The sequence below is a fragment of the Podarcis tiliguerta genome (genome assembly GCF_965153285.1).
Source record: "Podarcis tiliguerta genome assembly, chromosome: 2".
Lineage (NCBI taxonomy): Eukaryota > Metazoa > Chordata > Lepidosauria > Squamata > Lacertidae > Podarcis > Podarcis tiliguerta.
The window spans coordinates 111,605,228-111,617,534 of NC_139535.1; the positions used below are offsets into that span (position 1 = coordinate 111,605,228).

At 46.6% G+C, this 12,307-nt stretch overlaps 1 protein-coding gene across 3 annotated transcripts in view; it reads right to left on the minus strand.

The window, feature by feature from the left end:
- LOC310671399 (unconventional myosin-Ia-like) overlaps positions 1–12,307 on the minus strand; it is a 57,098-nt gene that overhangs the window by 6,566 nt on the left and 38,225 nt on the right. For all 3 annotated transcript variants that reach the window (XM_083427360.1, XM_083427361.1, XM_083427362.1), the window contains 8 exons: positions 11,894–12,094; positions 10,309–10,402; positions 8,911–9,060; positions 7,981–8,049; positions 7,088–7,174; positions 6,738–6,812; positions 4,370–4,504; positions 1,420–1,526 (listed from right to left, as the gene is read on the minus strand). In XM_083427360.1, coding sequence (XP_083283486.1) covers positions 1,420–1,526; positions 4,370–4,504; positions 6,738–6,812; positions 7,088–7,174; positions 7,981–8,049; positions 8,911–9,060; positions 10,309–10,402; positions 11,894–12,094 — 918 coding nt within the window. The remainder of the gene's footprint in view (positions 1–1,419; positions 1,527–4,369; positions 4,505–6,737; positions 6,813–7,087; positions 7,175–7,980; positions 8,050–8,910; positions 9,061–10,308; positions 10,403–11,893; positions 12,095–12,307) is intronic.

Below are 12,307 nucleotides of genomic sequence, written 5' to 3' on the forward strand. Positions count from 1 at the left end.
TGCCTTTAAAATGCCTTTAAGATGTATAAAAGTGCCTTCTAAAATGCAAATTAGGAGCAATTCACACACAAAAATGATGATGGATTTTCATTAGTACCCTCAAACTGATGTGGAAAAGTGGAGAACTAAAGGGAAGCACTGTATTTTTCGCTCTATAAGACGCACCAACCATAAGACGCACCTAGTTTTTAGAGGAAGAAAACAAGAAACAAGAAAGCAACGCAAAGCCTCTTGAGCAAAGAGGGAGGAGCGCTCCGGCTGCGCTCAAGAGGCTTTGCGTGGCTATCTCTGAAGCCAGAAGAGCAAGAGGGATTGGTGCGCACTGATCCCTCTTGCTCTCCTGGCTTCAGTGATAGCTGCGCAGCCTGCATTCGCTCCATAAGATGCACAAACATTTCCCCTTACTTTTTAGGAAGGGGAAAGTGCGTCTTATAGAGCGAAAAATATGGTAATAGTTCTGTTCTATTCTGCCTTGGTCAGGCCCCACCTGTGTCCAGTTCTGGGCACCACAGTTTAAGGATATTGACAAGTTGGAAGATGTGGAGAGGAGGGCAACCATGATGATAAAAGGTCTGGAAACAGCTTGAGGGAACAGTTGAGGGAGTTTGGTGTTTTGCCTAGGAAAGAGAAGACTGAGAGATGATATAATAGCCTTTTTCAAAGGGCTGTCACATGGAGCAAGCTTGTTTTCTGCTGCTTCAGTGGGTAGGACGCGAGCCAGTGGATCCAAATTACAAGAAAGGAGAGTCAGATTAAACATTAGAAAGAACTTTCTAACGATAAGAGCTGTTCAACAGCGGAACAGATTCTATCAGAAGGTGGTACACTCTCCTTTAAGGTAAAGGACCCCTGAGCATTAGATCCAGTCGTGACCGACTCTGGGGTTGCGGCGCTCATCTCGCTTTACTGGCCGAGGGAGCCGGCCTACAGCTTCCGGGTCATGTTTCCAGCATGACTAAGCCGCTTCTGGCGAACCAGAGCAGCACACGGAAACGCCGTTTACCTTCCCGCCAGAGCGGTACCTATTTATCTACTTGCACTTTGACGTGCTTTCGAACTGCTAGGTTGGCAGGAGCAGGGACTGAGCAATGGGAGCTCACCCCGTCATGGGGATTCGAACCGGCGACCTTCTGATCGGCAAGCCCTAGGCTCTGTGGTTTAACCCACAGCGCCACCCGCATCCCAGACTCTCCTTTACTGGAGGTGTAAAAACAGAGGTTGGATGGCCATCAGCCAGGAATTCTTTAGCTCCGACTTCTCTACAGTTCTATGATTCTATAAACGTAAGGTTGGAAAGATGAAAAACACAGAGAGGTAGAAATTATCAGATACACTCATCCCTAATAGTAATCCACATCAATCCTAATGGGTCAATTCCAGCTCGACTAGGGTGGCGCTAGCTCCTCTCTTTGCACTCACCTTTTAGGGTACAAAGTCTTCTTGCCCCGGAAAAGTTCACTGGCACACAACTTGTCCTGGAGGGCTACTTTTCTCTGGGGTGGCAGCTGATCTCGGTATTTCTTGCACTGTACCAGGAAAGCAGAGAGCAAAGGTAAGAAGCAAAAGGAGAGCGAACATTGCAAACTCCAAAACATACCCTATTTACTTTAGCAAGGGAAAAAAACACATGCAAATTTACTTCAGTCACATTTGCTTCCAAAAAAAAGAAAGTTTCAAATTCATATTCTTCTGCTTTGATTGCTTCTGTTTCTTTAAAAGCACTCCCAAATATGAATGTTCTTCAACTGAGGAGTACTTCCCCACCCCTCTATTATTATTTTTTGTTGAATCTGGCAAGCAAGGACATGATTCTGCTTTCTGCTGTCTTGTACTCGAAGGGCAGGAAGAACATCCAGACTCAGGTCCATGTCCATTGGTGGCTGCATCATTCTACCTAACAGTAGGGCCGGCCCTGATTTTGTGGCTTGTGCTTGGCAGAATGAAAACACCGCTAGGTCTCCCCAAGCTTCAAGTGACATGGGCCAGGAAAGCCTGTGATGACTGAGCGAAAGTGATCAACATCAAGTTGACTGCTGGGGCCACTTCAGTCATCTCTGAAGCACCATGTGGTGACAGTGCCCTATATTGAGATTGTTGGGCTGTAAATATGTAGCCACACTGTACACTGTAATGATGGGAGAGGAGAAGGACACTGGATGCATGTCCGGAAGGCATGGGATCCTCTGCTATGTTGTGATTAGCCCTGCACAGCTGTGTCTTGAAAAGACAAGGATTTGGTAGCTGTAGCAGCAACGGTTCTACTTATGTGCAGCACCCACATGCCCTGTGGTGGGATGGGTCCAAATAAAACCTAACATTGTTTGCCTGGAAATTTATCCATAAAATAAAACATTAGTTTAAAAAGAAAACTCAGTTCAACTTGCCGAAGTAAGCAAAAGCTCACTCCACACCCACACTGTCACTTTGAACCTTGTTTGTTCTTGCAGAGCCAACTCTGGTGCCTCAGCAAAGTGTGTTGGATGTGGAAGCAGCTGTTCTATGATCCCCGTCAACAATGTGGGTGGCTCACATAGTATCAGAGGCACAATGAGAGGACAGATGAGGAAGAAATTTGTTTCCGTTTGCATTTAAAGGAGACGCTGTCAAATTTGCACTTTCTGAAACACTACGAGGACTGAAACAGCCATCCTTCAAAATTTGTGCCCATTCAAATTTTGCAAGGCAGCTCTCCATCCAATCAGTGTTTACTAAAATGCATATATTAGGGGAAAGTATGCATAAAAATGAACATACTTCTTAAAAATAACGTACGAAGGTGCCTTCTTGTTAAGGAAAACTGCTTGCAAAAACATGCATATTAATTAAAACTGCATATAAAAATGTGCTTAATTAGGAGAATTTTGCACTAAAATGCGGACGAACTTCTGCAGAAATGAGCATACAGTCATACCTCGGGTTGAAGTAGCTTCAAGTTAAGCATTTTTGAGTTGCGCTCTGCGGCGACCCGGAAGTAATGGAGCACATACTTCCGGGTTTTGCCGCTCGCGCATGCGCAGACGCTCAAAATGACATCACGCGCATGCGCGGAAGCTGCGAAACGTGACCCCTGCACGCGCAGACGCATCTTACGTTTACTTCAGGATGCAAATGGGCCTCCGGAATGGATCCCATTCGTATCCAGAGGTACCACTGTAATGGAATTAAAGATTGGGAAAATGAGAAATTGAGAACCTCTTTTCCACTCTTCCATCCTTTCACAGTTTATTGGAGCCCCTCCCCCACGCAAAATAATTTGCAAAATATCTCCAGGGCCACTGTATTTGTTGGCCCAGTAATTATATACACAGAATACCTGCTGCCAGTAGTCTCAAAACTGAGGGTGCTTCCAGACATCCTGCCTATTGCACATTCATCCCGATACGTTTGAGATGAGGTTAGCTGCCGCTGCATCAAAAGCCAGGGTTATCGCACACTGCATTTCCCTTGACAATTTCCTTATCACAAAGCATTTCATCATTTGTGGAAGCAGGTTTGCTGTGCAGGCTTCCATATCAACTAAAACTTAAGGTCCACAAATGACAACACCTTGGAGGTCCCAAGTCTCAAGGTGGTTAGATTGGCCTCAACTAGGGCCAGGGCCTTTTCAGTACTGGCCCCGACTTGGTGGAACACTCTGTCACAAGAGACTAGGGCCCTGCGGGACTTGACATCATTCAGCACGGCCTGCAAGACAGAGCTGTTCTGCCTGGCCTTTGGTTTGGACTCAATCTGACCCTTATGTTTCCCTCCCCTTATGATTTTGATCTATGGGCTACTACTAAAATGAGGCTGCATTTTAAATTGTATTTTAACCTGTATTTTAAATTGGTTTATTATTGTTGTTGTTGTTGTTGTAATTTTACTGGTGTTAGCCGCCCTGAGCCCGGCTCTGGCCGGGGAGGGTGGGGTATAAATAAATAAATATAATAATAATAATAATAATAATAATAATAATAATAATAATAATAATTACAGTGGTGCCTCGCAAGACGAAATTAATTCGTTCTGCGAGTTTTTTTGTCTTGTGAATTTTTTCGTCTTGCGAAGCACCACTGTGTATTGACGGTTTCCCATAGGAATGCATTGGCAGTTTTTAAAAAAAGGCGCAAGACGTTTTCGTCTTGCGAAGCAAGCCCATGGGGAAATCCGTCTTGCGAAGCAACTCAGAAAACGAAAAACTCTTTCGTCTTGCGAGTTTTTCGTCTTCCGAAGCATTCGTCTTGCGAGGTACCACTGTATTAATTATTATTAATTGTGCAACCTGAATTTGTCAGAATGTGATTGAATCCCAGACGAGAACAGTGACAGTCTGGAAGCACCCTCCGGGTCACTCTGAAAGAATAGAAATGAGCCATAATCCTGCTCTAACCCTCCAATGGTGGAAGATCTTCTTCAGTTCTTCATTGGGGCCTGTAAGAAACTTGTATGGAGCTGGTGGCCAAGCATGGTCAGTCACTGTCATGGACGGGAGGTTGTTCTTCAAGCCCAGGAGGAATTTTTGCACCTATAAGAAGGGAGACAGAGAGCACATAAGCCCTCAATGCAATGTTTCCCAAAGTGAGCAATACTGCCCCCTAGGGAGTGATGGAACAATCCAGGGGGTGGTAGTAGCATTGGCTTCACTGAATAAAAATAAGGGGGCAGTGGAAGCATAAAGAAAGAAGAGATTTTGGAGGGGAAATGTGCATGTTTCCAGTGGCGTAGCGTGGGTTGTCAGCACCCGGGGCAAGGCAAGTAATTTGCGCCCCCTAACCCGGGGCAAGGCAAGTAATTTGCGCCCCCCCCCCGCTGCACTGTCCCTCCCCCAGATAGTCCCTCGCTCTCTCTCCGCACCGCACCGCACGCCTGGCACCCTCCCCTCCACAGTGGGGCGGTGACCCGGCGGCTCGGATCAGATTCGCACAGCCAGCACTGCAGTGAGAGAGAGTGAGTGAGCCAGGTAGGGGCAGAGAGCTGCGAGTGCGAGCGCCCCCCCCCCCGATGTTGCGCCTGGTGCGGCCGGGCCCCCCTGCACCCCCCCACGCTACCCCACTGCATGTTTCATCTGTTGGGTAATGACGCTTACTGCCAGGTCAGCCGCCATTGCAGGACAGCGACAGCGCCTCGATTGGATTTGGCGGTCGTGCTGCAGGCGAGGGGGTTTTCCTGCTGTTACGGAAATAAGGGGGGGGTCACATCTTTAAAGTTATTAAATGTTAGAAATATTATGCCTGAATGTATCCTTTCGACTTGACAGCTCAGCTTTCAAGCTTTAAAAATCATGTAAAATCAACTCCTTTGCCAGTTTCCTCCATTAATAATAATCATAATTTTTTTATTTATACCCCACCCATCTGGCTGGGTTTCCCCAGCCACTCTGGGCGGCTTCCAACAAAACACTAAAATATAATAACCTGTTAAACATTAAAAGCTTTCCTAAACAGGGCTGCCTTTAGATGTCTTCTAAAAGTTTGGTAGTTATTTTTCTCTTTGACATCTGGTGGGAGGGCGTTCCATTCCATTCCAACGCTATTTTGCCCTTGGAAAAAAGGACTCTTTTCCCTGTCACCTACCCAAGCGTGAAGACATGTACCGTATTTTTTGCTCTATAAGACTCACTTTTTCCCTCCTAAAAAGTAAGGGGAAATGTGTGTGCATCTTATGGAGCGAATGCAGGCTGCACAGCTATCCCAGAAGCCAGAACAGCAAGAGGGATAGTTGCTTTCGCTGCGCAGCGATCCCTCTTGCTGTTCTGGCTTCTGGGATTCAGAATATTTTTTTTCTTGTTTTCCTTCTCCAAAAACTAGGTGCGTCTTATGGTCTGGTGCATCTTATAGAGCAAAAAATACGGTATACACACCTCCTACCCCAGGAAATGCCCAGAGGTATTTAGCCAAGGGAAGCCAAATCTCATCACCAGACTTGCCTCAGGCTCCAGATATGCAAAGGAACTTCTATTGTACTTTGGGTGGTGGGCACTTAAGACATGTTTACCTGTGCTAATCTTGTACAGTGGTACCTCGAGTTACATACGTTTCAGGTTACAGACTCCGCTAACCCAGAAATAGTACCTCGGGTTAAGAACTTTGCTTCAGGATGAGAACAGAAATTGTGCTCCGGTAGTGCAGCAGCAGCGGGAGGCCCCATTAGCTAAAGTGGTGCTTCAGGTTAAGAACAGTTTCAGGTTAAGAATGGACCTCCAGAACGAATTAAGTACATAACCAGAGGTACCACTGTACTTGGTTGTTGCCCTGACATATCTGTTTATGCTAATCTTGTGTAACGCTCCCCTTTTGTGACATGTTAGTGATGTAACAATGATGTACTAATGATGCTGTGCAAACTGTATTGTGACAAACAAACAACTACCGTACTGCTACCACCTCCTCTAGCCTGAAAGATGGAAAGGCCAAGGGTTGTAGCTGAGACCTTTTGCATGTAAAGCCATGTGATTTACCACTGAGCTGAGACCCTTGCCCTGAATAAGCACTGTGGTTAACTCTTCCTTACACAGCACATCCATTGCCTGCCTGCATTGATGCTAACAACAGCAACACTTAACATTTAAATTTACTGAGTTCCGCTACCCCTCTGAGCTCAGTGGGCTAGTACCAATGTCACAGTAAAAAAAGGGGGGGGGGAGACGCATCCTGACAATCATCACTTTCATTCAAAGGTTTAAAAGCCCTTTCCCTTTTCTTGCTATGTTATTTCTTGCATATAATTTTAGAACTTTAGGCCAGGAGGAACATACTCACCAGACCCGTGTAGATAAACTTCGTGATACGCTGAGAAGCCCCAGAGCGGAAATACTTCTTGTATTCCTTCCGTGTCTGCAAACAGACAAAAGCCCTGCTCGGTGAGCGTGCTGAAGTCTAAATAACATCTGAAGAAAAGAAGATGCTGTGTACCAAATAAGGCCATCCCACTTTGCCTATTATTGTCTACTCTGACTGGCAGTGCTCTCCCAAGCATCAAGAAGAGATATTTCCCTACCTGGTTCACAAGGCCTCTTTTTAACTGGAGATGCCAAAGGTTGAACCCAATACCTCATGCATGTAAAAAAAAAAAAAGGTGTGTTCTACTGAGCCAGCGGCATATTTGTTACCTGATAACCTCTCCAGTAAGCAGTAATGATGGTGGCAGCATGATTGCGGCTCTTTTGTTGCTTCAGCTGCCGTAGGAGTTTACGAGACTGTGGAGGAAGGGAGTGGATAGATAAGAACCCCAAAGGGTCCCAGAAAAAAGGGGGAGGGGGGCAGAGAGCAGCTTCACTAAGACCTACAATTTTCTTGGTCATTACTAATAACATCTCAGACAACATTGGACACCATACAGTGGTGCCCCGCAAGACGAATGCCTCGCAAGACGAAAAACTCGCTAGACGAAAGAGTTTTCTGTTTTTTGAGTCGTTCCGCAAGACCAATTCCCCTATGGGCTTGCTTCGCAAGACGAAACGTCTTGCGAGTTCCTGCGAGTTTGTTTCCTTTTTCTTAAAGCCACTAAGCCGCTAATAGCCGCTAAGCCGCTAATAGCCGTGCTTCGCAAGACAAAAAAACCGCAAGATGAAGAGACTCGCGGAACGGATTAATTTCGTCTTGCAGGGCACCACTGTATATAGTTATGCCCTGAATTTTTTTCAGTTTGGCACGCACACATGTGCAGCAAGTGCATGTATGCGCAAGGATTTGAAATGGCAAGGTAACAAAATCTGGGCAACGGTGTACAAACTTATCATTTCAGCCTCATCTGGCTACTTAGCATCTGAGCCCCTGTTAGCCATTCCTAAGTTGTCTGCAACTGACAAAAAATTCCAGGCTACTGAAGAATACGTGAGATTTTGTTGCATAAAATGATCGTTGCATATATCATGTCAGAACATTAATTTTTTAAAATAAAAATTATTGCATATTATTTAATTACTTTGACTATATAACTAACTGATCCCTAGAACCTTTAAAGGCCCGGCCGCAACCATATTCTGGATGTCACCTGCCTCACCTTCCATCCTCGGACATAGGCCTGGATAAGAAGAGCTGACATTTTCATCTTCCCGTATTTCTTCTTTTGCTGCAAAATAAAACACTCACTTTAGTAGGCAGACAGGCCATGAACAAACGGAGTCATCAGTGGTAATTCCCACCCCTTTTGACTGGTAGGGTAGAAGGCCAGGAGGCCAACAGTAGATGGCGCCAGAGCCAATGACAGACAGGGCCAACTAATTCTAGTTTTGCACACACACACACACCCTCTTCTGACTGCTGTTAAGGCAACACTGAGACTAAGGAGGAGGAAACTGACAGCCAGATCCACCCGCTTGACTGGTTGTAAGTAAGAAGGCAGCCTTGTGAGGGCTGCCACCCCGCCCCGCCCTGTACGACCCTATTGACATATCAAGGCAGGTTGGAACTCGTCTTGGTGTGATTTTCACCTCTTGCTTTCAATAACTAGAACAAATAAGGAATGCAAATATTTCTTCAAACTGCATTGCAAATGCCCTTGTTAAACTGGAGCCAAGTATCACTCTGTCTAACAGCCTTCCCAATTCTCATGGATGCAAGCAAGACGATGATTTAATACTGGCCCATTACTGTTGATTTTGCAAAACACAGAGGACAGTGAGGTCTGCAAGTTAAAAAGAAGAAGAGTTTGGATTTGATATCCTGCCTTTCACTCCCTTTAAGGAGTCTCAAAGTGGCTAACATTCTCCTTTCCCTTCCTCCCCCACAACAAACACTCTGTGGGGTGAGTGGGGCTGAGAGACTTCAAAGAAGTGTGACTGGCCCAAGGTCACCCAGCAGCTGCATGTGGAGGAGTGGAGATGCGAACCCGGTTCCCCAGATTAGGAGTCCACCGCTCTTAACCAGTACACCACACTGGTGTAGCACCTAAGTCTGTAAAATCATACGTGTATCACTCTTTGCATCTTACCGCATGGCCCCGGTACCAGGCAGAGATAACGATTTGGCTCTTGCGCATCTCTAGAAAGTTCTTGCGGCATTTCCAGGCCCGGAAGGTTGCTTGGATCAGTGCAACCAGCTCCTGTATCCGCTGCTGGCGTCTCTCCTCCAAATAAAAAAGCTGTGAGGGAAAAGGTTGAAAAGCACCAATACAGGCTTCAGACCATGGAAGAAATTACAGCCTGATCTGCATTAACTTTGATGTTAGCTTTGATGTTCCTTCATGCTCCTACCAGACAAATCCTCAGGGCCTAAAAGGTTAAGCTTTTGCTCCTTGTAGATTTCCTATCCTCAGGTTCCCACATCAACCAAGGGCATTTTGCACGCATAGGTTTGTGTTTTTAAATGGGTTTTGTAAATGCAACTGCAGTGAAGGCTACAGTGGCCAGGCCACACGTTCAGTTGATCTTCTGCAGTCTGTCCTACTTTCCCAGCAGACATGTGTGCCAACTGTGAGTGAGAGGAACATCACTTCCAGAAAGAGTTGGGGTAGAAATTAAACTCGGTTCACCTTTAAAAGCAAATCAAATTTGCACTTTTGCGGCTGCTGAAAACCGTGGCTGCTGAAAAGGAAGAAAAGGGGCGAGCAAGGGCTGCCCTCACCTTAAATGCCCCTTAGTAAGCCCGCCCCCACTGCCAGCCGATTGGCTGGCGCAGCGATTAATGAATATTAATGAACCCGGGAATCCCTGAGTCCCGCGGGGCTGCAGCCAGCCCCGCGAGGATGCAGATGGGGGCGTGAGTCCGCAAACCCCCCACCCTCCTTATGTAAGGAGTGGCTTTCTGAAACAATATGAGGGCCAAAACACAGCCATCCTTTGAAATTCACACTGATCCAAATTTTGTGATGAAGTTCTCTACGAAAGCGTGTAATAATAAATACATGAAAATAACATAGACAAAAGGATTATATTAGGGAAAACTAGTTCCAAAAAATGTGTTGATTTATTGAGCATTCATCCTGATTTGTTTTTACACGTTTTCCCATTAATCATTTGCTTATCCCACACTTTTCATTGTGTTTTCCGTGTCAAGTTTCCCAACAGCAAAAAGTCCATTTTAGTTGCCCTTCCCCCCAGTGGATTTGTTGCGCTAAGGTGATGAATAACTTTGAGCACACCTAAATTTCCGGTATGCAGTTGAATCCCTTCCCACGAAATATTGAAAGTCTGGAGGCATCTATAGACGAATATGGTTGGCTATGCAGTGTGGTGACATATATTTTGTCATATCTTTCATTTTGTAACGCACACGCCTTAAGTGAAAAATATTTGGTGCAACCCTAGGAGCAACATTCATTCCTCCCACTAACTCCAGAAGAGCTGGTAACCATTGACCTCCCCTCTTGGTCCTAACATCAGTTGCTCACCGTGCGTGGCGTGCGGATGAAGATCTTGGTGTGCCCATATGCCAGTTCTTTGGAGTCAATGGGCAGACTGCTCAAAAGGGCTTGAACACCATCCCTGCACCAGAAAGGGGAACGTAAGAGATCAGAGATTGCCTAGCCACCACCTGGGCTTAATTGGTTGGGAAGGGTGTGTGTGTGGGAGGGGTGTTACTGCCCATGTGCCTAATGCCAAGCAGCACTGCAGGTCTCCACCACAGACCAGGTCACCCGGCTGGCACAAGCCTGGAACATCCAAAATGCTTATGCCTAGGAGAGCCTGTGCCTGTGCAGGAGGGCAACCAAAATGGTCAAGGGCCTGGAAACGATGCCTTATGAGGAACGGCTAAGGGAGCTGGGCATGTTTAGCCTGGAGAAGAGGAGGTTAAGGGGTGATATGATAGCCATGTTCAAATATATAAAAGGATGTCACATAGAGGAGGGAGAAAGGTTGTTTTCTGCTGCTCCAGAGAAGCGGACACAGAGCAATGGATCCAAACTACAAGAAAGAAGATTCCACCTAAACATTAGGAAGAACTTCCTGACAGTAAGAGCTGTTCGACAGTGGAATTTGCTGCCAAGGAGTGTGGTGGAGTCTCCTTCTTTGGAGGTCTTTAAGCAGAGGCTTGACAACCATATGTCAGGAGTGCTCTGATGGTGTTTCCTGCTTGGCAGGGGCTTGGACTCGATGGCCCTTGTGGTCTCTTCCAACTCTATGATTCTATTCTATTCTATGTACACACAGTGGGAAGCTGCAAAGTGGGGTGTCAGGAGCCAGAGTCAAGTCTAGGTCAGTAATGAAAACACAGTGTCAATGAAGTTAACTCTTTATTCAAAAAAACCAAAACAGTGCAGGCAAGTAATCCCAACTCCAAAAAGACCGTTGCAAGGACCAAAGATCCTCACCTTCCACTGCTTCCTAAGTTCCCTCCTCAGTAGGGTTTTTGCCAAGCAATCGTAGACTGTGTCCGTGCACAATCAACCTCTGCTCTGCTCTTTTCATTTCTCTGCATGTTCCAAGAGACCAGGGTGGAGAGGGGAGCTGGTCGCAGCAGGAGGTGGGGACTCTACCCCATACCTGCCTCTTGGCCCCCCTCCTTTCCAGCCTCTGAGCCTGGACTCTCTGCCCCAGCCTCTCCCTGCCCACTAAACCCTGCTTCCAACACCTCCTCCTCCCAGTCTTCTCCCTCTAACTAGTCATCATTGTCCCACCACCAATCCCCTGGCTTTGAGCTTTCTTCCCTTGGGAGTTCCTCAGCTGGTGCCTCCCACCACTCCTCTGCAGCCAGCCAGTTCACGATGTGGGATGACCCTCCAAAACCACCTGCATCTGTCCCCATCACCACACAAATGTGCTACATGTTTCCTTTCCAAGCAAAGCCTAGCCCAGCAGTCGGGGATCTCACCCCCAACAGCCAAATGCAGCCCTCCAAGTTTCTCTCTCTAGCCCTGTATCAGCATTATTAAACCCTCGGATGATTCCACTCTATGGGTATTCTGCTGACCCCTGAATGTAACCGCCAGGCTCTGATGGCAACCTCTCCAGCACATCACAGTTTCTGTGTCCTACCTGGCGCTGCCTTTCCACTTTGGCCAAGTCTCCTTGGAGAGCATCTTGTAGCGCTCCAAACATGGGTCATAGAGCTGCCGATAGGCATAACCAGCCCGCCGAACGCGCACGTTCTCCAACAGGCCAAGGTAGCGCACCTGTGTCCGAACCAGGTCATCTGTGAACACAGCAGCCTTTTTGGTGTCATTGGGCTTGATGCACCTGCAGCAAAGAGGACATCCTTATTGAGTGAGATTACTCTCCCATCTCTGTCAGCAAACAGGCTGGGTCCAAAGATAAGTCTAGTAGCAGCCTCATACCTAGAAATGCTTGGGAATTCTGAGACATAAAAAAATCAGTGCAGCCTTTAAAGGTTCAGTTCATCATCTTTAGTCAAAATGGTGCTGAATTATATCTAAACATAGATGAAACCCT